Source organism: Mastigoproctus giganteus, chromosome 10 (genome assembly GCF_048544385.1).
Source record: "Mastigoproctus giganteus isolate SK-2022 chromosome 10, ASM4854438v1, whole genome shotgun sequence".
Taxonomy (NCBI): Eukaryota; Metazoa; Arthropoda; class Arachnida; order Uropygi; family Thelyphonidae; genus Mastigoproctus; species Mastigoproctus giganteus.
In genome coordinates, this window is record NC_143584.1 from 136,110,143 (window position 1) to 136,136,117 (window position 25,975).

General features: G+C 42.0%; 1 protein-coding gene across 2 annotated transcripts in view; it reads right to left on the reverse strand.

Moving 5' to 3' along the window:
- The window catches only part of LOC150079303 (diuretic hormone receptor-like), a 310,651-nt gene that overhangs the window by 9,571 nt on the left and 275,105 nt on the right, over nucleotides 1–25,975 (reverse strand). For both annotated transcript variants that reach the window (XM_090382355.1, XM_090382354.1), the window contains exons 9-10: nucleotides 6,746–6,831; nucleotides 5,042–5,174 (exon numbers count right to left, since the gene is read on the reverse strand). In XM_090382355.1, the coding sequence (XP_090238481.1) occupies nucleotides 5,042–5,174; nucleotides 6,746–6,831 (219 nt within the window). The remainder of the gene's footprint in view (nucleotides 1–5,041; nucleotides 5,175–6,745; nucleotides 6,832–25,975) is intronic.

Sequence of the window (25,975 nt, forward strand, 5' to 3'; positions counted from 1 at the left end):
CTATATTTAAAACTAAACTAGGCGAATTGCGCTTTGGCGCTCCAGCTTTTAATGTAGTAGCAGGTCCGGCTCCTCGTGCCGGGGACGGGCATCAGATTGTAGTTGAAAAGTCCAGCTGCTTTCTGATGGCAAAGTGACCTGACATAAACAACATACTACACTCACAAACATATCTCTCGTATATATACTTTCATTCTTTCCTATACGAAAATCTATTTATTATGCACTAGATTAATGCAGATTAAAACTTAATGTAATTTTCTCACTCCTTTTTCTTTTCAAAATTAGGTTTTACTCTTCTTATTTCTTAGCTATCTTTTTATTTTTCAGGTCCAATTTACAGATTTTCTGTTGTAAAACTATTTAGGTGGAGATGGGCTTTTGCCTGGGAACCACCCTGACACAGTATACACACACACACACACGTCGAAATCTACAAAAGAGAGAGATGCGTTTGGCGGAAATGAATTTCTAAGGGATTTGAGGAATGACGACCTCTTATTGGGGGAACTTCGTACGGATGGGAACTTCAGGGAAGATTGATCCGATAATACGAAAAGCAGACAGACTTTAAGGAAGCTATATCACCCCAAGAACGATTAATAAAGAATTGTATGCGAACCACTGGGAAATAAGATGGGCTCCAGATTTTTTCATATTACGGTATTTCTTGCGTTCCCAATAAAACTAGACCACCAAGTTTTTCCTTTCTCCTCTTTATTCGAACATCCTGTAACTGTACATACTGCACTCCAGGCATAATTTTTTTTGTCTCCTTGCACTTACAATTCAGTCCTATGATGTTCCAAAGGCACGGATGTTGTTTGCCATCAATTACAAACTAGTGCAATTGTCTGAAGACCAATTAAACGCAATATCAAGGAACTAATTACTTATTGCAACTAACTGCTCTTTGCACAACCTTAATATCTGTGGTGACGCAACATATGTCTCAACTGGTAACAAACTGTCCACATAGAAGAATCATTTATGTAACTGAATGTTTATTTGTGTTTCATATTTTATTTTGATCTTTACCACTCTAAATGGAAACTTTCAACAAACGCCCGATTTTGTTTATTGTGGCATCAGCGTAATGCAACGCAGGGCAACTTACAGCAACAAACGCAAACTTTTAATTTGCAACCATGTTGCCGTTGCTATAAGTTGCTCTGTTTCTTCACTGGAGACACAGCTTAATGCATACACTAAACAACTTTTAGTTTGTTGTAAAGAATATTGACGTATCCATTTGTATTTTACTTTAAATTTGCTACCTAAAAGAGAAGTAGATGGCACAGAGGCTTTTCGTGGTTCAAAACGAAAACAGATAATTATTGCGAGCATTGTTAAATTCTAGGGAATTATGGGGAAGCCATTGTATGAACTTTTTTGTATTGATATTTCAAATATGCTTAGTATATTTTGATGGAGAAATAGTTTTATATTACAGTACTGTATCATTTGGCATGCACCCAAGATCCGGCAAGGATCAGATCCCAAATGCCGGATTTCCGGAGTTAGACAGTACTTCTTGAAAACCTCGCTGATCAGTAACAATGATTGCTGAAGGTTGCTCAAATGCTAGCAGCACGAGAGGCTGACCGTTGCTGCTTAACCGAAATATTTTCACCTCCCGAGGAATAATTAAGTAGCTACATAATTTTTAATATCAAACAGCACCGTTGATCTCAGCCAAATTCGTGTAGTAACTCTGTAACTATTACAGCGCACTGTAAAAGGCAGAATGGCAAAGTGTTGGGTTTTCCTGGCCATTTAGCGGCAGGGTGCCTGTTGAGATCCCACATTGTCCGTCACTCACCGTGGAGGCAGACCAGGCGGTAGAGGTGACAGGAACTCTGACTAGGCAACTCTGAGTCGCCTAAGTTTCCTAGCGGCGCCCATATGTTACAAATAGGTAAAAAATAAAGTGAGGGAGCGTAAGGGAGATAAGTTTAAGTGGGGGACAAAAATGGAAGTAGGGAGGATGTGAAAAGAAGACGTCTTCCTGCTGAGGGAAGAAGGGGGGAGTGAAGAGTTAGATCTACCTGAGCTGAGAAGCCCACCAGTCCCAGGAAAAGTTGGGAGCTTAAAAAATGTTAAGTGAAAACATGGAAGACAGTTTGAGAGGGAATTCGTGAGTAGGAAAAAGGGGGGGGGGATGGTTGAGAAAGGTGGGAGGAAGAGTTGGAATGCCTCTGGTTTGGGGGTGGGTACCCCCAACCCAGGGAAGAAAAGGCTTGCAGAGCGAGGGTTCCTGAAAAGAGGTACGTTATAGGGCATCCCATATCGAAATTTGGATGTCGGCAGCACCTGATTCACGGCAGGTATATAGGTGTGAATCCTACCATGTTGGGTTAGCAAATTCTGCACCCTCAATGGAGGGTTGCCAGCGTGTCATATGCTAGTAGCACAACGCCAGTCGTTTAAGTGAATACACGTCGATTTGATGGAGAGATTTACCAGTGGTACCCCCTCCCCAGAGAAGTAGCGAGGGCAGCTGTGGAACTTATTACAGATTGCGAGGCGTTCCAGGTCCACTGGCAATTTGGGGTGCATTGTTCCTATGTGGTGGTGATGAGCCAATTCCGGAGGAGTATAAGATTGGGCTAGAGGAAAATAAAACACTAGAAAATAAATATTTTTCATTTAAAAAGGAGAAAATTCTATACCGGTATGCTATAGAGGTTTATACTTGTGTGCTCTCTCCTTTTTAATCCAGCGAAATAACACTGATTTCCGCCTTGTGAAGATATTAGTGACTAGCTTAGTTAGTTCCCCGTATACGGAATAGACTATAATGGTGCACTGCCATTGCCACAACAAGCACAATTTCTTTTTTCTTCACAGACCCACTTGTAAAGAAAAAAGAAAAAAAAAAGCAGCTCAGTAGCATTTTTGGTTACCTCTACTGCTCCGTTGTTGTTTTGGTTTTTAGGAGCATTAGCAACTAAGGCCATATTGCTCCGGGGATATGCGGTGGTCATTCCCTGACCTTTCCGCATCCTCCGTATTTGGTGGTCTACTGCTCCGAGGCAATGGGATTATAAGGAGTTATCATGCCTCATATCTCTCTCCCTCTCTCATTTTCGGCCTTAAGCATACAGAAAAGGATTGCGGTCGAACATAGGAGTCCGCTTAAATTTCCATGCAGTTCCGTCCTATTCACCAGCCATAAACCATCTCTCTTCGATTCTGATTAGAATACGTGATCTCGCACAAATACCCGTCTTAATCAAAGTAATCTGCCCAATCATTAAAAATAATTTGTGAGCGTTTTTCTCACCAAACAAACTAAGTTTATTCTCCTATTTTATTTGCATCTATTGGATGGTGAGATGAATTATCAGGCAATCGTTTCTGCATATCTAAAATGAACCGGTTGTATCCCCCTCTGTTGTAATTACTATCGTAGTTAATCGAAACTTTTCTATTTGCTTCATACTCTGTGGCTTCAAAGCCACAGAGTATCATCTCAAGGAATAGGTCATTTGACCCTACATTGTTTTTTTTCCCTCTGTCTGTACCAAGAAAATTTTCTGTTTAACCAAATGTATTCATTCATTAATTAGTTCACTTATTTCATATTTATACATAGTATGCATTTCGTTATTAATTCTCATATTGTCACTTATTCTAACTATATTTCTTGATTAAATGTCAGAGTATGAAAAGGCTGTTTAAGCATGGGTAATGCATCTCCATTTCTACTACCCAGGTAGTATGCATGCATTGTTTTATTGTATCTCATATCGTGAAGGTATAAACAGCCTTGTCATTTATTTATTTTGATATGTGCATACACATTTTCTTTTCATTTCATAAGTTTCTTTTCATGTTATAAAATACCTCTTTATTTTATGTGAGATTGGGATCTCCCAGTGGCCCGTCTGTTTCTTTATGATCCTGGCCTGCCTTCGTACCCTCAGGAGCAGATTACTCGTTTTCTTAGCCGGGAGCCTTTCCTCTTCCACACACCGTTCATGATGTTGGTTCATTACAAGGTAGTAGTCCATACTTTAAGCGTGAGCATGCTATTACAGCTCTTAATGACCTTTCTTAATGACTTTGTAAGAACTTTGGATATATATAATTTATCGACCTCAAACTTCCTGAAGCTGCATGTTTGCCTATATCAATCAAATTATGGATGTCTCATTGACAGTTACTCAGATTCGTGTTTCTCGTCGGTTACTCCTAATCAGCTGACAACTACCGTAAATCAATCAGCATGTCACATGGATGTTAAAACCAATTTTTTTAAAAAAAATATTTTAGAATATGATGCTGTCGCTTGATCCTGGTTTTAAAAACCAACACCCTTTCAAATTTTAAGTAACCTGACCTTATTTTCAAACAAATACTATTAAATACCGTGCCGTACCTATCTGTGTGTAAAAGGTTAGATTATCTAAAATTGAGTAATGACTTTTGAAAAATTGAGTTGTCTTAATGAGTACCAAGGTTGTCTTTTTGAGTACAAAAAAGTTTTTTTTAGTACTGCCTCTGTAATTGATTAGGGATAAAAGAAGTTACGGTGTGCTGCCATTGTCTGCTTTATTAATATTTGACATTACCGATTAAATTGTCCAATATGATACAATTTGATTGACAGTAGCTGTCGGTCATGGTTGGTTAGTGGCAACGAATGAGAAATGTGCATTAAAAGTTTGATTGTCATCGGACCTTTCATTAATATCACACAGTGATTTTAATCGATATCGGCAAACAAATGTGCTGCTTGGGAAACGAAAACATGTTACATATTCCCACCTTTGAACCCGCTCCCCCCACCATCTCACTTATGGAACGAAATAAACCAGTTCAGATCACATTATATGCCTTGTGTCACAATGCATCACAAGGCTCATGCCTTGTATCACAATGTTTTACTTGCCCCTCTTTTATCATCTTTCATTTATGTAATGTGTGAATGGCTTCTAAAAATGTTTGTTGTTGAAAGAATAAGGTGAATATTTTCCTACTGTTTAAAATTCAATTTCCCACAAATGAAATTGAACGTTCATGAGTAATATTTTACCTGTGTCGAGAGCAGGGTAGCCTGAAGATAAGTAAATATTACCCTGGCCGTCCTATGGCTAGGTGTGACAATTACTAACACGTACGTAACACCAAGTAATGGAATAAGAACCAATAGAGCTTTGGCAGCTTTCCTGAAAAAGATACAATTAGAAGGCATTAAAATCAACGGATAGAGCATTAATGAAATTTTTTTTGTGGAATTACAAAATTAACCATTAGCTCAGAGTTTCAAAGGATCTGCCTCCTCAACACAGTTCATTTTATTGGTATATCGTTATGGAACTATTAGCTGTATAATAAGTAGCAATGAGTCCTAACTTTTTCACAACTTGAATACTATATGCACAAAATTGTCATAATGACATCTACAGTATATCAACTTTATATTATTATATATCATCCGCATGATTATATCAACTTTTAACTGCCTTAAATCTACCATATTAGGGCTACCAGGCCCTGCCAAGATGGTAGGTAGCCTTAAGGCAGTTAAAAGTTGATATAATCATACGGATGATATATAAGTAGCAGTGTCTTGTACATTTTAACTGCTTTATGAACAATATATATCAGACCCGAGGTCGCGAATATCACATTTAGGGTTACGAACTGGTGTAAGATTTAAGTTCTTCGGAGAGGAAATTTATGCCAACCAGTGTTATCAGGCGTTTCGCTTTTACTTCATAAAATCTGGTCACAATATTATATAAGAATTATGCAAGATTCATCTTTATAGAAGCTCACTTAAGGCACTTCTCTACTAAATGACAAAATACAGCACTTAGCTATGATAAAAAGGAAAGAACAATTTGGTGACGAACGTCGTTAATCACGAGTTTTTATTTTTATGGAAATTGATATCACGATTTTCTTTCATGCCAAGCTATCCTCCCATACCCCCACCCCCCATACCCACACGCATCGTTTATTTTAGTAATTAATGGATTCTGTAGAGTTAACACAAAAAATAAGTATCGTTTATTTTCATTGTGATTTATTATTAAAAGAAAAGTTTGCATGAAGAAAGATGGTCCCTCTTATGTAAAGAAGTGCGGATCTGACGGCAAGAATGAACAATGGACCTTGTTAAAAGTTTCATTACTTTCCTTGCTAAAGTGATATTAATGAAATTCAGTGAGGCCAGAGAAGGACCTGACGTTATCCGGTTAAATTGCACTATCCAATAAAATTTTTGGATTAATTCGAATTTTTAAATAAAGTTGCCAGTTCGTTTTTCAACATTTCTTTGGAATTGGCGATTTATTTATTTTTATATTAATAAATATTTGAGACTACTTGTAAAAATTTTAGGATTTCGGCAGCCACTTATTTTACAGAAATCATATTCAGCTGACTGTTATAGATAATGGACTCATCCTCAGCTGTTTCCTCAATAAACACTTCCCTGGGGTATCTGCGAGTTACGAAAGGTAACTCATGGAAAAAACCTTCGCAGTTTCTGTTTATCTTCTCCCCCACCTCTTGTGAACAAAACCACGACTCTTTAACTGCTGCTTTCTGTAAACAGCATTTTAAATTCATTACTAATTAAGTGTAGAGGTTGCAGATTTGAAATTTGTTCTTAAGTGAAACAGGTACTGATTATGAACATATGAATTATGAAAGAGCAGAAATGCTCCTAACATGCAACTATTTTCTACGTAGTTTTGAACTTTAAAAGAAATAAAAACAACAAATTTACCTGTATTGCTGGGATTCTACAGTATTGGCAGCCCGGAGCTTTGTAATTAAAACCCACATGATTTTCCCAAGAAAGAAGATATTTATCTGTAAGTACATAACGTATTCAAATCTTAAAATTCGTCTCCTAATAATCATACTTTTAGAAGTCTAGATTAATTTATAAAGACACATCTGATATTCCTAGTGTAATATCAAAATTAATTCGCGACGAAAATGTTGCACATGAGAGATCAGCAATCAATTCAGCTCGCCTTATCAATAGGATTATATCTAGGAATAACAATAGCTTATTTATCCCTATTTTATGTTACTCTTGTTGGGAGAATACAAGCCAAAGGCTTTTTAGAGCGTTTGTCCCCTTAGAAATGCCCAAATGAAGTTTTATGTGAAAACATCCTTGGTTTGGAAGAGGTTAGCCGAAATCCATTTATAGAATAGTATGACGTGCCGCTAAAGAACCATTATTATGGTTCTTTTGTGACATCGTACTTTCTTAATATGGCAGCACAATCATACTTACTGCAGTTACTACTTCAGGAAATATGAGACGGATGTGTATTGTTGTGGTCAAATATTTGACCACGGCAATACACATCCGTCTCATATTTCTGTTAACATTCTGTTGTTAGATGCAGCTAAAGATGTTTTCACATAAAAAAAAAAAAAAAAAACTAACCACATGAGTTACGTGGTTAACAACACTACTTATAATTTAATTGTGAATATTTTTACAATTAGAATTATGAAAGAAAAAATTATGAAATGTCTGCATAGAATATTACATAACTTTTTTGACAACTGTTTCTTGAACATATTTATGTTATTTGGTAATGCATTTCCTCTATGTTTTTTAATGTTCCGGAGTTGAGCGGAAGGTAATTTGAATCAGGCATTCCTGGTGATGTATTCAATCAGTAGTTTCTTGAACTGGTGTAGTGAATTGGCATTTTTGATATTTACAGGAAGATTATTCCAGGTTTGAGTGTCTCCGTATTTTATATTTTTCTGTCCTATGGCTTTTCTATAAAGCGGAACCTTCAGGTTCGCTTCATTTTTTAAATTGTATATTTCTTCTATTGTTATGAAAAAGGATCTGAAGAGAGGAGGAAAGTCTGGTGTCTTCAAAGCATTGTAAACAAAGACTTCAAACACAAGGAAGTGAGCCTCCTAGATGCCTAGGAGGCTCACTTCCTTGTATCGCGAACTTAACGATGCAATTCAAGGGAAGGCCTAAATTTGAACGAACGCATCGATTGAGAATGGAGTTGATTCTCGCAAGATTTTCTTGGCTGGTGGTACCTCATGAGATGATTGCATAGGTGAGGTTGAATAAAATAAAGGAATATTAGTCTGAGAAGGGAAGGAGGCATCCAGGCAGAGGCTCGGGTGAGTCTTCTTTCGTAAGGGGATCATTTGTTTATCCCAACATAGCTTATCATATAGCCAGATTCCCAGAAACTTGGTTTAATTGACCCTTTAGAGTTTATTTTTCTTGGTACGTTATTTCTAAATCAGTATTAAGTGGTTTATTTTTCGTTCTAAACACCATATATTTGGATTTTTCTGGATTTAGTATACACTGATTCTGTTGAACCCAACTATGCATTCCAGAGAGCAAGGCAGAGATTTTGAGTTGAAGCTGGTTAGTGTCTTTATCCTTGATAGAATGGAAATATCATCAGCATACACGACTAAGTGGGTAGATGGAAGAAGAGAGAGAAATTCATTGATGTAAAGAACAAATAGGATAGTTCCCAGAAGTGAGCCTTTAGGTACTCCCCTAGAGAAATGTCCGAATAATACTGATTTGTTTTTACGATAAACGGCCGACCAGTAATGTAATCTACAAGGAGAAGGTTAATTTTCCCTCTCAAGCCAAGATTGCTGAGTTTGAGTAGAATATTATAATTTATGCAGTCGAAAGCTTTAGATATGTCTCGGAACACAGGGTTACTATGCTATTGCATAGTTACCCTTTTCAAGACTGTCCGTGATCCTTGAGCAAAAGTCAACAATTGTCAGGTCAATGGATCTTTTATTTAAAGGAAGTAACATTCATTAAAGAATCTTTCATTCTACATTTTTAGAATTGTTATAGACATATTTCAGTAATTAGTAGTTATCATATTTTTAGTGTCTTAAAACAGCTTCAAGGAGTTGCGGAAATCGTGCTGCATGATTTGTAATCCACGCTCTCAGTACAATGTCTGCCACCTTTTTTTTTTTTTTATGTGAACTCCAAACACGAGAGGTATTAGAACCTATAGTACTTAGTACCGTGCTTGGGTTGGAGGTTGAGAAGACGAAAGAAGATATTTGTTGATATTGTACTTGAACTTCTGTAGATTGTAATTTTCAGGAAATACGTATGAAGGAAGGTTGTTCCAGAAAACGGCAGTTGAATGAATAAATGAGGAAGATGAAAAGTTGGTTCTGTGGGTTTGAAGTTGGACAGTAAATGGATGTTGGCTGATGGCGGCATGTGTACGGACTGTTTTGAAAGAGAGAGCGGGAATTATAAAAGCCAATTCAGAAGAACAGTGCCCATGGAAGTATCTGTAGAAGAGGCATGCAGCAGAAACAGTACGTCTATGAGAAAGCGAGAGGAGAGACTCTGTTAGATATGAATCATTAATTAACCTAACTGCCCTCTTCTGAATGGAATCGAGAAGCCTGAGAGAGGTTTTGGGGGCACCACCCCAGATGTGGGAACAATATTCCATGGTTGGGCGGATTTGCGATTTATACAGAGTGAGCAGATGTTTGGAAAAGTAACGCTGAGAGCGAAACAGAAAACCAAGTTTTTTAGATGCAGAGGAAGCAATATTTGTAATGTGCTTGTGCCATGAGAGATTAGAAGTCAGGGTAATCTCCAAAAGAGATATATCATTTTGCCTAGAAATCGGAGTGTCACTAAAGATAAGCATAGGAGCAGAAGAATCCTTTTTTTGCGAGATATAAGACAAGACTGAGTTTTGGAAGGGTCGAAATCAACTAAGTTGTCTTTTCCCCACTGGAGAATTACCTGAAGATCGGCATTTAAGGAATTGGTAGCAGATTTTCGAGAAGTTGAAGCTGATTGAGCAGGACAAGGTTTCTCAAAATGGAAAGTGGAATGCAATGTGCTATCATCGGCAAAACTATGGATAGGATTTCTAGTCAATGGGAGAAGGTCATTACTATACAAGAGGAAAAGAGTGGGGGAAAGAACTGAACCTTGGGGGACACCAGCATTACTGGAAAAGTTAGAAAACAGAGAGCCATCTACCATTACCCTCAGTGAGCGATCAGAGAGAAAACTGAATAACCAATTACAAAACACAGTTGGCAAACCATAAGATGGAAGTTTGTTTAGAAGACCTTTATGCCTAACACGATCAAAATCCTTTGAGATGTCAAGAGCAACTACTTGTGTTTCACCGAACCTTTCCATTGAATTAGTCCATAAATGGGTAACATAAGCCAGAATATCACCAGTGGATCGACGCTGACTGAATCCATACTGGCGATCGTTGATCAGACGGAAGGTTTCTAGGCAGTTTAAGAGTTGGCGGTTAATTGATTTCTCCATTACTTTAGAAAGAGTAGAAGTAATAGCAAGGAGACGATAATTGGATGGGAGGGATTTGTCACGCCTTTTAGGAACTGCCTGGATATGAGCAAATTTCCAAGCAGAAGGAAAATCACCTTTAGAATAAGAAAGTGAAAAAAGGCGGCAAAGAATAGGAGTAAGTTCAGGAGCACAGGTTTTGAGAACAAGTGGAGAAAAATACCATCAGGACCTGGAGCTTTCTTAGCATCAAGATTCATCAAAATCCTTCTGATATCCTTTTGACGGAAGACCACAGGAGGCATTGAATGGAGCGTGTTAGGAATGGTGGGAGGTGTTTTACCAAGATCATTAATACATGAGTTGGAAGAAAAATGGGATGCTAGCAGGTCAGCTTTATCCTTGGCTTAAGTGACAACAGAACCATCTGGTTTGGACAGAGGTGGGAGTAGAGATGGACAAAAGTTGCGGCCAATAGCTTTGGCAAGAGACCCGAATGTTCGGCTACCATTAGGGCAAGAAGCAAGTTTTCTACTCTTAGCCTGTTCAAACTCTAGTTTGGACTGATTAATAACTGCTTTGCAATTGTTGCGAGCTTTGGTGTAGGCAGAAAATGAAACTGAAGAATTAGAAACAAGCCAATTACGATATGCAACATTCTTCTCTTGAACAGCCTTAGCACATTTATTGGAAAACCAAGGTTTAGATAAAGGACGAGATTTTAAAGTGGAGTGTGGGATAAAGGATTTTTTTCCTGCAAGAATAATTTCACTGACACGATCTGAGGAAACGTTGACATCAGAAGTTTTGAAACAGTAATCCGACCAAGGAAAAGAAGAAAAGAAGTCTCGCAGGTCATCCCATTTTGCATTCTTCTAATGTCAAACAACACGAGGTTGGGAATAGCCATGAGATAAAGGTTCCATTGGAGAAGAGACAATCACCAAGTTGTGATCTGAAGTGCCTAAAGGACCTCTCACTTCGACCGTGTACTTAGAAGGGTTGTTTGTGAGAAAAAGATCAAGTGTATTGGCTGTGTGATTAGGATTGTCTGGTATTCTTGTAGGTAAATGATTGTTTGTTTGGTTTTTAGGAGCATTAGCAACTAAGGCCATATTGCTCCGGGAATATGCGGTGGTCATTCGCTGACCTTTCCGCATCCTCCGTATTTGGTGGTGACGGGCTCGAACCCCGGTCTAATCAAGAAGCGTGTGCTACGCACTGTTGCTCCTTCCCACCTGGCTACGGAGGCGCCGTAGGTAAATGAACAATCTGTGCTAGGTCATTAGTAATTGCTAAAGCCTCAGTATCTCGACCTGCTGGGTCGGTGTGACTAGAAAACGGAAGCCAGCTGGAGTTGTGAACATTAAAATCACCAAGGAAAATTATCTCACTGTTAGGAAAGTTGAACTGGAGAAAGTCAAGTTGCAAAGAGAGGACGTCAAAGAGCTCCAAGTGATTAATGGAGTTGGGAGAACGGTAGAGAGAACATATGAATTTGGCCAATGAGGTAGAGAGATTTTAAGCCAGAGAAGATCAAAGAGAGGAGATTCCAAATTGCCAAGTCTCTGACAGAGAATATCAGAACGGACATATGCACGCACAAGTACCACCTTTGAGGCGAAAGGAATCGTACAGCGAATAATTTGGGCATCTGAAATGAGCAATAGTTGAATCAACCGATAACTGAGATTCTGTCAGAAAAAGTACATGGGGTTTGGCAGACTGCAAGTGTAAATGGACATCGTTGAGATTAGAATTGAGACCACGTATATTTGTGAAATGAATTAGGAAGGGCTTGGGAGGTTTAGATCTTTTCGCAGATAAGTTTCCTGTATTAGTTTGACAATTCATGGTATATTCAATAGTAAGAAGTGGGTGGGACTTGCTGTATTGAAGTAATGAAATTTTTGGATATGGCGTACACGTGGTAAGAATATACCAGATCCTTGACATAACGTGGCCTCGACAATGCTCCCTGCATACACTATACTCGGACTCCCTCCAGTCACTATCTGGCAGAGTAGAGGTAGCAAGATTATACACTAGCTGATCCGGAAGCCTCCTAGAGAGTTACCAATAGGTTCGGTCCGGTGTACTAACTAGCGGCCGGCCTGCGAACACCGTTTTAGAGCTGTACCCTCGAAATGTAAGGAATATTGGATCTCGCCACGATGTTCATCATAACCTCAAAAGTTATCAATCATACTGCATGATGGAAGAGATGGGGAAGATTTGACCGGAACTTAGCTCTAGAGACTAAACATGGCTTCCACCACTTCAAGCTTCCAATAAGCAAAGTGGTGGTATTTCACCGGTTGATGAGTGTCATCTACCACCTAGTACTGTCTGGTAACATAGAAGGGCGGTGTTCCTCCATGTGGTGTAGGCGCCACACCTCGGCCCATGCTTACGTTGGTTCACACCTGAGTGGTCACCCACCATGTACTTGTGCATGGATGTTATACCCAGAATTACTAACAGTCCCACCATCGTGAAGGTGCAAGAAGAGGATTTGGCTGTCACAGACCGTCCGGACTTCGCCGAAATTGGGTCCACTTGACTTGAATGTCACCCGAATATCAGTTCCATCAGCGTTTTAGGCTCCCAGGTAGCAAGTACAACTTGTCTGGCATATCTGAGAGAATGTCTGTGACAACATCAAGGACCGACTACTGTTCGATTCCTGTCTATGTCAGAGGAACATTAATTTTATGGGATTTCTCAGAACATGACCGACTAGTTGGTCGGCGATGTTCTGAGAAAAGTTGGTTTCATTTGAATATTAAATGTTTTTTTTTCTCTTCCATTTCTTATGGGGTTTCTGGGATGGAGGCTATACCGTGTGACTTGGCCAATTTAGAAGCTGTTGAAAACGTGTTAGTTTTTGGTATAGCTCTTTTTTACTTAATACAATAAATTACATTTTGTAAATGGTGTCTAATTACCCTAATCACATAGGTTAGTTTATTTCTGTAACTGGTTTTAATTAGTTACAGCTTAACATTCACAGAGACTTTATTATTAATAATTACCTAGGCTGGCTTCTTCTTTTTGTGTTTAGTTAAATATTTAAAAAGTTATAGCTTAATATTTATAGAGCCTTTGTTATCGGTATGTTTTTTTCTTGAAATACCTACATTGTAAGTACGAATTCTGTTGTAGAACTTTACATAGTGCATTAAACAGTGTAATTCGTTATACTGTTTCGAAAGCAAACTGAAATCTCTGATGAATGTTAAGGACTTAGGCAGCTATGAAATAGGTGACAAAATGATCTTAGAGATTCTTTTTTTTTTTTTTTTTTTTGAAAAGCTGCTGAAGGAAGGCAAGGCTCCAGGGGAGAATGGTATATATTCGGTTATAATTAAAAAGGCCTTATGTGAGCATATAAAACTGTTCAGTATGTTAATGAAAGCATAATTAGACTCCGGGAAGATCCCATTCCACTGAAGAAAGAGCCAACATTTCCTCACGCCACAAAGCGTGAGGAAACGTTGGCTGTTTCATCCACAAAGACGACGCTAAGTAAGAGGTAGGTTAATATAGGCTAGTGAGTTTTACTCTTGCTTGTTTCTGAAATCTGTGATTAAGGATGCAGTTGAACCATCTTGACAAGAATGCTATATGGAATAGTTCCAGGAATAGGTTCGATAAGGAAAGTTCGTGTCTGAGCAGTCTGGTAAAGTGCTATGATGTAGCCGTTAAACAGTTGGAAGCAAGTAAAAGGTTTGACATTGCATATCTAATTTTTACTAAAGATTTTGATACTATCTTTCACGGAAAGCTGATATGTAAACTGGAAGAAGTTTGAGTTACTGGTTAGCTCCTGTGGTGGACCCCAGGCTGGCTAAAAGATGAGACAGAAGGTTGTCATAAATGGTCAGTCTTCAGGGTGGACTCGAGTAGCAAGTGGGTTCCCTCAGGGCTCATTTTTGGCTCCTCTGCTATTTCTGATTTTCTTCAATGATATTGATGAAGGTTAACTAACAGAAGCGGTTAAAATTAACAGTTAACCACCATTCCCACAATTGAAAGTGGGAATGGTGGTTAACTGTTAGAGCAATGCTATGTTAGTTTTAAATTACTTGGATCGGTTGCATATATGGTCCGAAAAATAGCATCCGCAGTTTAATGCTTCCAAATGTAAGTCATGCATTTGGGGAATAGAAGTCCTGACGTCACGTATAAGCAAAGGGGAAAGGAGCTAAACGTGGTTCAAGATGTTAAAGCTTTTATTCAGTATAACCTGAAATTCTGTGCAGTTTAAACAGGGTTCTGGAAAAACACTCATGCCCATGTCAAAAGCCTACTAATGACGAGTCTGGATACTGGATCAAGAAGCACCACTATTCCTTAAGGGCAAATATGTCAGCGAATTATCTGATGTTTGTCCGGATGGGTTAGAACCTGGACGATGGCTTTGGTTTGTTTGTCTGTACACTAGTGCCAACATCGAAAGTTTCAGGATCACATCGAACATGAACACCAATTTTCCTTGGTTGCTCATTCAGAAAAATTACTAGATGGTCCACCAGAAATTAAGTTTCTTAGTATGGCTCACGGAGACCGATCGTGCGACCCCTGTATAAACATTCATTTGTATATACTCTACCCTTCGTTTGGTTAAAAGGTTTTCCAAAGACTCACTCAATATTCGGTTTCTTTTTTTTTTTTTGAAGCTAATAATAGCATGCATCACACTGATCTCCAGTGTTCCTGCTTATTTTCGCTTCCCCATTCTATGTGATCCTGCCTATGTATATCACAGTACACACTGAAAGAAGGCGCCTCCGTAGCCAGGTGGGAAGGAGCAGCAGTGCGTAGCACACGCTTCTTGATTAGACCGGGGTTCGAGCCCGTCACCACCAAATATGGAGGATGCGGAAAGGTTATTCAGGGAATGACCACTGCATATCCCGGAGCAATATGGCCTTAGTTGCTAATGCTCCTAAAAACCAAATAACAACAACACTGAAAGGGGAGAATTTATGGGATACCTGGTTCCTGGGTAACGCGACGCTGTTACCCCTCTCTCTAGTGGACGAACCCACCGCTTGGCAGGTATATACACTACATCACTGCATTCACGTAGACGGTAATTCGATGTCAGTACAGATAAACGTCGCGAGCTAACCGACTTTGCAAGAGGGATGATGTGTATGTCCGATGCATGGGTCACTATCGCGCAGGTGGTACAGAAATTGCACTATGCCTGTTCGACAGTATCAAGAGTGTATCGGGAATACGCCATTTCCGGAATAATATCTCATCGTGGGCAACGCTGTGGGCGGAGAAAGGTTTTTTTTTTTTTTTGTTAGTTGTTGGCGCATCGGTTTCTGTGGCCATAATGCACCTCCCAAAGTTTTTGCATTTTACTCTGATCCAAGCCCGAGGTGGGATTCGAACCCGCAACTACAAGGAGAATTCTTGTAGCTTTGTGGGATCGCCAAAATGGCTGCCGTTATGGAAGCACGTGTTGATTAACGCCCTGTTAATTTTGTGTTTAATTAGTGAGAAATTCTGCTACTACAGTCAGGATTAATTGCATACCGAGGTTTTTAAGGACAAGGATCATCGTGGTGAGTTTTGTTTTATGCTTCTTTGGGTCCTTTAGTGTGCTTCAAGTCGTCATTTATTCAACGCCGGCGGTAATGTGTCTGCTTATCACAGCGGCATTATCCTGGAATTGAAGAGAGTGGCAAACAAAGGAAATTCCTGCTACCACGCTTGAACTGCACTCCTTGACTGGGGAGGGGTACCACCCTGTGAAATGGCTACAATAACTTGTTTACCATGACGCTGATTCTTGTGGGCTCTTTACCATTTATTAATGTACAAATTTTAGTGACTCTTCAATAAACGTATACTCAGTGCAGGGAACTATTTTTTACTGCGCCGTACTACACTGGGACGGCCAGCGACGTCACACGACTGCTTCACCGTAGTGGACACTAGCTTCGCTGACCAGTAACGTGTCCTCTCGCTGTCTCTCTCCGTTTCATGTCACCTCATTCCCTGCAGCAATACTCTACAGCAGGGGGTCCCGCACATCCTTTGAGAAAACTTTACTGTGACTGAGAGGATTAAGTTTTGTGTGGCCACCAAATACGAAGTGTTCACTTTCATTTATTTTGTCAATTATGGAAGGGGCAACACGTTCTAAAAAAGTACATAACTGCAGATTATGCAAACTCGAAATCAACAAAGAAAACAAAGGTGCATACATCAAATGCTCCAAATGCAAATTCCAAATTTGCCAGAGCTGTTCAGGTCTTTCCTACATAAGCCTGAAAAAATTATCAAGCGCAGCCCGAGCGAAATTCGTTGCGTACTGCTGCCGAAAAAAGCCGGCGAATGGGCAAGGGAGCCCTTCCCACTCAACCTTGAGCCCCCCTCCCAAACTGCTGCTTGACTCCCACCTGATGCTGCCGTGCCCACTGCAGCGTAGTAGAAGGCGGCACGTCAGTGACGGCCAGTTGTATTCAACTCAGTTCGATAAAAGAAGCCATGCTGAAGCTGTTACTAACTCAGCAGAGCTTACAGCACACGTACAAGAAGAGTGCACAGGGGAAGCAAGAGAACAACCGGAACTAGCTGCGTCCCAAAGAGATGTAAATGATGATAAACAGCGGGAGCCGCCCCTGGACCACACGCTGCCCGAGGGCACAGTCTATGAGAAAACCCTCGTATTGAAAACGGCCCTAGAACATATCTTTACGGACAATCCCGATCGAGTATCCACAGGACTGAGGTCGCAAATAGTGACCATATTTCACAAAATGGAGACGATCCTCCATGACACGTACGTAGAAAGCCAGAAAGCTAACGCACGGCTACAAGCATATAAAGAATGCGGGGCAAAACAAACGCCACAGCGTGTCCCGACATACTCGGAAGCGCTGAGGATCCCAATAGCAAAGGAAACCCAACCAAGCGCAGAGACGCACCAGAAGAGGAAAACACTGTTGCCAACACCAAACGTGGTGATACTCCGACCAAAGGAGACTGGCAAGATCCCCTCTAGTGAGGAATTAAAAACAAAAGTAATTAGTAATATGAGGGAGGACCTTAAAAATACAAGAATAAAAGGAATACGGAAAATGAGAGACGTAGGATTAGTAATTGAAACCGAAACTAGACAAGAAATACAAAGTATCATAGAAAACCCCAAAATAGACGCTCTCGGATTAACGGCCCAGCCGCCCAAAAGGAAGGGACCATCAATAATAATCTATGACGTCAATCCAGAAGTCACAGCAGCCCAGCTGGCCGAAGAGCTCTACCTCAGGAATCTGCAAAAGGAAATACCAGACAAAGAAACACACGAAGTAATAACCACAAAGTTTCATATAAAGGCGAGAGGAGGAATAAACAACAACTGGAGTGTGGAGCTTATACCGGAAGCTTGGCAAGTCTTAAAGGACAGAACAAGGGTATATATTGAGTGGGGCAGCTACCGATTCCGGGAGCGAGTGGTGGTTCCGAAATGCTTTAGATGCTGCAAGTTCGGACACACTACGCATGTCTGCACCCAGACAGTTCCAACTTGTGGACACTGCACAGAGAAGGGACACGCTTTTAAAGACTGTCCACACAAAGACAAGGAAGCCACCTGCGCAAACTGTAAGGCAATGAAAATAGAACACGCGCATTCAATCAAAGACCCGAAGTGTCCAGTCTACCTTAAAGCCAAAAGCATATACCAAAATAGAATCGATTATGGGGACAAGAAATAAAGAGTATAATATAGCAATGATTAAGATAATCCAGACTAACGCGCAACGAGCCAAAACAGTGGCAGACCAAATCCGGGTCAGGGCCGATGAGGAAGACACCGACATAATCATATTGCAGGAGCCATACGTTCACGCAAAGCGGGTGGTGGGGTATCCACTGCAATATAAGGCCGTCCACACGGAAGAGGACACCCCATGGGCAGCGGTCCTAGTCAGGAACACCAAAATCACTGCAACAAAAGTAACTCAACTGTGCACGACCCGGGCTGCCTGTGCCCAGCTCATTACAGCATTAGGCTCCCTATATGTAGTGGCCCTTTACAGCAGGCCAGGCCAGGAAATTGAGACCACAATCAACTACCTGCGCCGTCTCCAAAACACTCTACCGAATGAAAAAATAATTATAGGAGCGGATGTAAACTGTCGCTCTCCACTATGGCACAGCATTACTGCCGACAGAAGAGGAACAACAAATGGGCAGCAACTCGAAAACTATCTGATAGGATCCTAATTTGTTTTCTTGAACCAACCGCACCAGCTGCCAACATTCTGCAACACCCTGTGGGAGGCCACCATCGATATCACCCTAGCAACTAGGAACCTGGCGAACCACGTGACCGACTGGAGGGTGGAAGACGCTTGGACCACCTCGGACCATCGGGTCATCACCTGCAAAGTAACAAGAACGCTGCCAAGAACAACAGCAAATATACAAACACCCCACAGATACGCAGTTGCCAAGGCAGATTGGCCCCAATACAAAGAGCTACTAACTACAGCGGTTAACAACAAACCTCCGTCCCTAGATCCACAGAATAATCCGAACGAACTGCAGAAGGCAATTACTAAATTGGTGATAGATATCAGCAACCAAACTATCAGGAAGAAATACCCCCGGCTAGGCGCAGTCCCCTGGTGGACCCGGGACATTGCCATGCTCCGGCGACAAATGAACAAGAGTAGGAAGGACTTCCAGAGGGCCCGAAGAACATGGCCAGCAAATGAGGTTGAAGCCCTGAGGCAAATATATAGACAAATAAGAAACCGGTACACTGACGCCATAAAGACAAGTAAAAGACGCTCTTGGGAGTCCTTGGTCTCCACAGCAGGGAACAATGACCCCTGGGGCATTGTCTACAAAGTAACAACCAATAGACTGCCTAGGGGGGAGGTGATTTCTACCACTAGGACTCGGCAGGGAGATCTCACCACAACCTGGGAGCAGTCGATGAATAACATACTCGACACAATATATCAAAAACCAAATATGTTAACAATGCCAGGTCAGAAACAGACATGCGAGAGAAACGATAACTACAGAAACCAGGCGATTGAGCCTCCCTTCACCCTGGATGAACTCAGCGTGGCCACTAGTAGGGTAAGAAATAGAAAATGCCCGGGCCTCGATCTTATTGAGCCTGAAATACTCAAGAAAACCGTCGAATACAAGCCGCACCTACTCCTCACACTGTACAATCGATGCTTGGAAACAGGACATTTCCCAACTGCATGGAAAACAGCAAATTTAAAACTAATACTGAAAAATCCTACCAAAAATCCAGAATTTCCGGATTCATATCGACCCATCGCACTGCTCCCAGTGGCAAGCAAATTGTTTGAAAGATTACTCCATGTGAGAGTTGTAAAACACTATGAAGCGGCAGGCCTACATGCCAGAAATCAGTATGGCTTCAGACCAGGATCCTCAACTGTGGACGCACTGGGAAACTTGTTAAGGATATTCCAGGATTGTAGACGAAAGTATCTGCTGCTCATCTCTGTTGACTTTGCTGGGGCGTTTGATTCACTTTGGTGGCCAAGCGTCCTGGCAAGGTTGAGGGAGGCTGAGGTGCCTCTTAACCTCTACAAAGTAATTGAAAGCTATTTAACGCAAAGAAGAGTGGAAATCAATGTGCACTATCAAAAAATAACAAGAGAGGTGCACAGAGGATGTCCGCAGGGGTCGGTGCTCGGGCCGCTCTTGTGGACAATGGTCCTTGATGAATTCCTGACTACAGACCTGGGTTCTGTGGCAGCACACGCCTTCGCGGACGACTTGACATTGACGGTAGAGGCGGACTCCAGGGCCCAATTGGAGACGCTGGCAAACCAGGCACTGCAGCGGCTGCAGCAATGGGCATCAAAGAACCAGCTGAAAATATCGTCAGACAAGACCTCATCGATCCTGCTACGACGACCCCCGCAAATTAAAATCAACAATGTAACAATCAAATTTGTGAGCCAACTGAAGTATCTGGGCGTTATCCTAGATAAAAACCTGACGTTCCAGCCGCATCTGAAATACATCAGAAGAAAAATCAGAGGATACTCTGGACTGGTAACCAGAATCACAAGGAAAGATTGGAGACTCAAGAAAAAAGCACTGATGCTTTACTATAAAACAACCTTCCTGCCTGCAATCACCTATGCAGCAGCGGTGTGGTATCCAAAAACGACACTGGTAGTCAACAAAAGAACACTAGAAATGACCCAAAGGACCATACTGCTATCAACAACGCGCGCCTGCAGCACGGTAAGTACCCCAGCATTGCAGGTACTTGCTGGAGCGCTCCCTCTGGACCTGGAGGCAGTTCAGGCGGGGCTACTGTTTTTGCTGGCCAGGGGAGTGGCCGCTACCCACCAAGGATACACGACTGACCCGGCGGGCAACCTAAAACACGAAAAAAATAGGCTACAGACCCACCTCCTAGATCTTTGGCAGAGAAGATGGACAGAGACTACAAAAGGCGAAGTAACAAAAAGATTTCTACCAGACCTCCGGAAAATATACCCAAAGCAGCCACCATGGTACTTCCCAGGGTACCATATGACAACACTATTAACCGGACACGGACCCTACAAGGAGAAGCTGTTTGGCTTCCGGCTCGTTGAGGACCCCAACTGCATATGTGGGGAAAGTGAAAGCTGGAGCCACATAGTCTATGATTGTCAACACTATGAAGACCTCAGAGGGCTACTAATAACAAGTTTAAGATACTTCCCAAAAGGACTGGAGCACCACTTCCTGGACACTGAGGATGAATATAGGGCACTCTCCCAGTATGCGCAAGACCTATTCACCAGGAGAAAAACACTAATAGCTATCTACAGCAACGTACACAGAGATTGAAAAAAAAATCGACGCCAAATGTGACAGAAAACCGAAACCCTGCAGAGGACCAGCACTTAGACAAGAAGAGTGCTGATCACACGGAAGAGAAAAGCAAGGACGGGGGAATGCAGCACAGACAGTAGAGAACAGACAAAACGCAGCACAGTTGCAAACAGCTTGATGGCGATCTGAAGAGGACACCCTAGCCCTCTTCACCTATTATTCCCACTTCCTTGGGGGGAGGGGACATTTTTTGTTCCTTCTTCTCCACCCCGAAACTTCTACTCTGGTGGGGCATGGGCATCCAAAAAACCAGCTGAAAATATCGTCAGACAAGACCTCATCGATCCTGCTACGACGACCCCCGCAAATTAAAATCAACAATGTAACAATCAAATTTGTGAGCCAACTGAAGTATCTGGGCGTTATCCTAGATAAAAACCTGACGTTCCAGCCGCATCTGAAATACATCAGAAGAAAAATCAGAGGATACTCTGGACTGGTAACCAGAATCACAAGGAAAGATTGGAGACTCAAGAAAAAAGCACTGATGCTTTACTATAAAACAACCTTCCTGCCTGCAATCACCTATGCAGCAGCGGTGTGGTCTGTCTTTTCCCCCCAATCTTCGGTCTCCCTCCCCTCTCTACCTTCATCATAGCGAAAGCCCCACACGTCAAAAACTTAATATGATAAAATTACCTTACGCCCAAAACTCGGCCTAGCAAACCAAAGCGACATTACCCCTACAATAGCGCAGATTTTTTATTTATTTATTTTTTCTTTATTTATTTTTTTATTTTTTATTATTATTATTATTTTTTTTTTATTATTATTATTTTTTTTTTAATTTAATTTTTTTTTTTTTTTTTTTTTTTTTAAGGTCCTAGCCGCCGAAATCCCAGGAAATTAAGCGGCAGGACCTGCCAGAGTGAATCTACAGCTACTGGGTTCCTGGTCTGCCTCCACGGGGCGTAAGTGGGACAACGTTGGGCCTCAATAGGGGTCCAACGGCTAAATGACCAGATGAACAACGGTACAGAACACAACACATGAACAATTCCCACACACTTTTAAATCTCTGGCATTTCCCAGTGAACTGGTTCACCACACTGAAAGCAACACGGAGATGGGGGAAATCCCTGGTGCCGTAAGACAACAACACACACTTACACTTACTTACACTTACAACTACAAGGAGACACCTCATGTAACACCTCATGTATCACTGTCACCTGTATCAAGATCTACGTTGCCGGCTCATCACTGAAATTCGATTCACACTGCAAAACCAGGAACACCTCATCCTAGAAGAAGAAGACAGCTACAAAGCGCTAACAAAATTCGCTCAGGGCCTCTTCAGCAGAAGACGGACCTTCCCCCAGCCGCAACCATGCAATGAAGAGAATGCAAGTACCCATCAAAGCTGCCCATAATCTGAAAAACAATTCGACACCACTAAGGACCACCAGAACAAATCAAACCCGCAGGGATCCGACTTCATAACAGAAGGAACAAAATGAAATCGCAAATGCACATCCAAGCTGACTCGACTAAATAACCTCGGATGGGATCTTAACCAATGAATGGCTACAAAATAAACTGGACTTTGTAAACCTCGGATGGGACAATGTCCCAAAAATGACATTCCACCGACTGAAGAAACTGCAGAGCCTCTCTGCACACTAGCCTTATTGGCGATCTGACCTGGCGCCCTTGCCTGGTCCACTTTCTTCCCTTTCCCTGGCTGGGGGGGAGGTGATGGTCCCTCTGTCTCCTTCCCTCCTTGCCACCCACACTTTCCCTTCTGGTGGGGCATGGGCATGCCCCACCAAATCTTGGAGTCACCCTCCCTACCGACTCCATTCTTCTGTCTGTCGCCCCCCCAGCCTTCAGTCTCTTTCCCACTCTACCTGCACGCAAGCGAAAGCCCCACACATCCAAACTTAATTACAGCCAAATTTGATTCGCCCCACAATTTTCGGTCTCACAATTCTAGCACAACCACCACGCGATAACCTCTGAATTTTTTTTTTTTTTTTTTTTACTTAGTTATTTTTATTTTTTATTTTATTTTATTTTATTTTATATTTTATTTTTTTTTTAGGTCCTAGCCACTGAAATCTCAGGAAACTAGGTGGCAGGACCTGCCAGAGTACTTATTTAAAATATTGGTGTACCTGGTCTGCCTCCACGGGGCAAAGTGTGGGCAACGTCTGGCCTCAGTAGAGGCCTGGCGGCTAAATGGCCAGAAAGAACAACGGTACACAACACTAATCATGTACAATATCCATACACTTTTAAATCTCTGGCCTTTACAGCGTACTGTATCACACGACAATTGTAAACTACGCGGAGATGGGGGAAACCCTGGTGCCGTTTGACCCCAAACACACTTTACACTTTACTACAAGGAGATACCTACTCTATTGGCCCCATATTTCTGTCTTTCTCCCCCCAGCCTTCTGCCTCCCCCCTCTCTATCTATACGCTAGGGAAAGCCCTACATACCAAAAACTTAACATATCGAAATCACCTTACGCCCATAACTTGGCCTAGCAAAACTAAGCGATTCTACTCCTACGTCGACGCGTTTTTTTTTTTTTTTTTTTAAGCTCCTAGCCGCCGAAATCTCAGGGAAATTAAGTTGCAGGACCTGCCAGAGTGAAACAGACTACTGGGTTCCTGGTCTGCCTCCACGGGGCGTAAGTGGGGCAACGTTGGGCCTCAGTAGGGGCTCAGCGGCTAAATGACCAGATGAACAACGGTACAAGGCATCACACATATTACAAAGTCCATTCACTTTTAAATCTCTGGCTTTCCAGTCAACTGGTTCACCCACAATGTAAACTACGCGGAGATGGGGGGAACCCCCTGTGCCGTTTGACCCTAAACACACTTTACTACAAGGAGAAGCTGTTTGGCTTCGGACTCGTTGAGGACCCCAACTGCATATGTGGCGAAAGCTGAGCCACATAGTCTATGATTGTCAACACTATGAAGACCTCAGAAGGCTACTAATAACAAAGTTGTGATACCTCCCAAAAGGACTGGAGCACTACTTCCTGGACATTGAGGATGAATATAGGTCGCTCTCCCAGTATGCGCAAGACCTATTCACCAGGAGAAAAACACTAAGAGCTATCTAGAGCAGCGTACATAAAGATTGACAAAAATCGCCGCCAAATGCGACAGAAAACTGAAACCTGCAAGGGACCAGTACTTGGACAAGAAGAATGCTGATCACACGGAAAAGAAAAGCAAAGACGGGGCTCGCTCCATGTGTAACAGAACGCAGCATGGAGAGTAGAGAACAGACTAAACGCAGCACAGCTGCAAACAGCCTGATGGCGATCTGAAGAGGGCACCCTAGCCCTCTTTACCTATTATTCCCACTTCCTTGGGGGAGGGGACATTTTATGTTTCCTCTTCTCCACCTCCAAACGTCTACTCTAGTGGGGCATGGGCATGCCCCACTGAAAACTGGGCTTGTCTACTCTATTGGCCCCGTATTTCTGTCTTTACCCCGTCTTCGGTCTTCTCCCCTCTCTACCTTCATCATAGCGAACGTCCCACACATCAAAAACTTAATATGATAAAATTACCTTACGCCCAAAACTCGGCCTAGCAAACCGAAGCGATATTACCCCTATGATAGCGCAGATTTTTTATTTATTTATTTCTTTTTTTTAATTTTATTTCTTTTTATTTTTTAATTTTTTATTTATTTATATTATTTATTTATTTTTTTTATGTCCTAGCTGCCGAAATCCCAGGAAATTAAGCGACAGGACCTGCCAGAGTGAATCTACAGCTACTGGGTTCCTGGTCTGCTTCACGGGGCATAAGTGGGACAACTTTGAGCCTCAATAGGGGTCCAACGGCTAAATGACCAGTTGAACAACGGTACAGAACACTACCCATGAACAATTCCCACACACTTTTAAATCTCTAGCATTTCCCAGTGAACTGGTTCACCACAATGAAAGCAACGCGGAGATGGGGAAAACCGCTGGTGTTGTTTGACCCTAAACACACTTACACTTACCTTTGGGTTGCCATGCAGGCACTTTACCCACCTGGCTAGCCCGGTCGGCGCGGAGAAAAGTGGTGGATGAATGTGGCCGTCTGTCTTGCATTGTTTCAGCAAATGGAGAGCCATAGTGGCACAAATCACCGCCGACTTCAACGAGGAGGTGCCAGAAACATCTTCACCAAGACTATCAGGCGATCATTAGCCGCAATAAGTTATGGGACCCACCAGAGTCCCATTGCTAACACAACAGGACTCTACGCCTCAGTTGGGCGAAAGAACATCGGCACTGGACCATGGATGATTGGAGATGGGTTACCTGGTCCGACGAGACCCTTTTCCAGTTATCTCGAGCGGACCGAAGGGTGCATGTCTGGCGGACACCGTACGAAGCTATGCACCCGTCATGTTAACAAGGAACCGTTCAGGAAGGTGGACGGTCGTAATATTTGGCACACGGGTTGGGACCTCTAGACGCATCTCTGAACGGTTCAGGTTACGTGTATATCTTTGCAGACCATCTGCATCCCTCATGGTTATCGTCCAACCACAGGGAAATGGACACTTCCAGCAGGACAATGCGCCTTTCCACAGAGCCGTGGCGACTAGAACATGGTTCGAAGAACATTCACAAATTTTATAACCATGGATGGCCTCCCCGTTCACAGGATACGAACCCTGTGGAACATTTGGGATGCTGTGGAAAGGTCCGTTCGAGCTTTGGATCTTCCACCCAGGAATGCGACGATATTATGGACAGCAAGCATGGATGGAAATACCTGTGGAACGCTTTC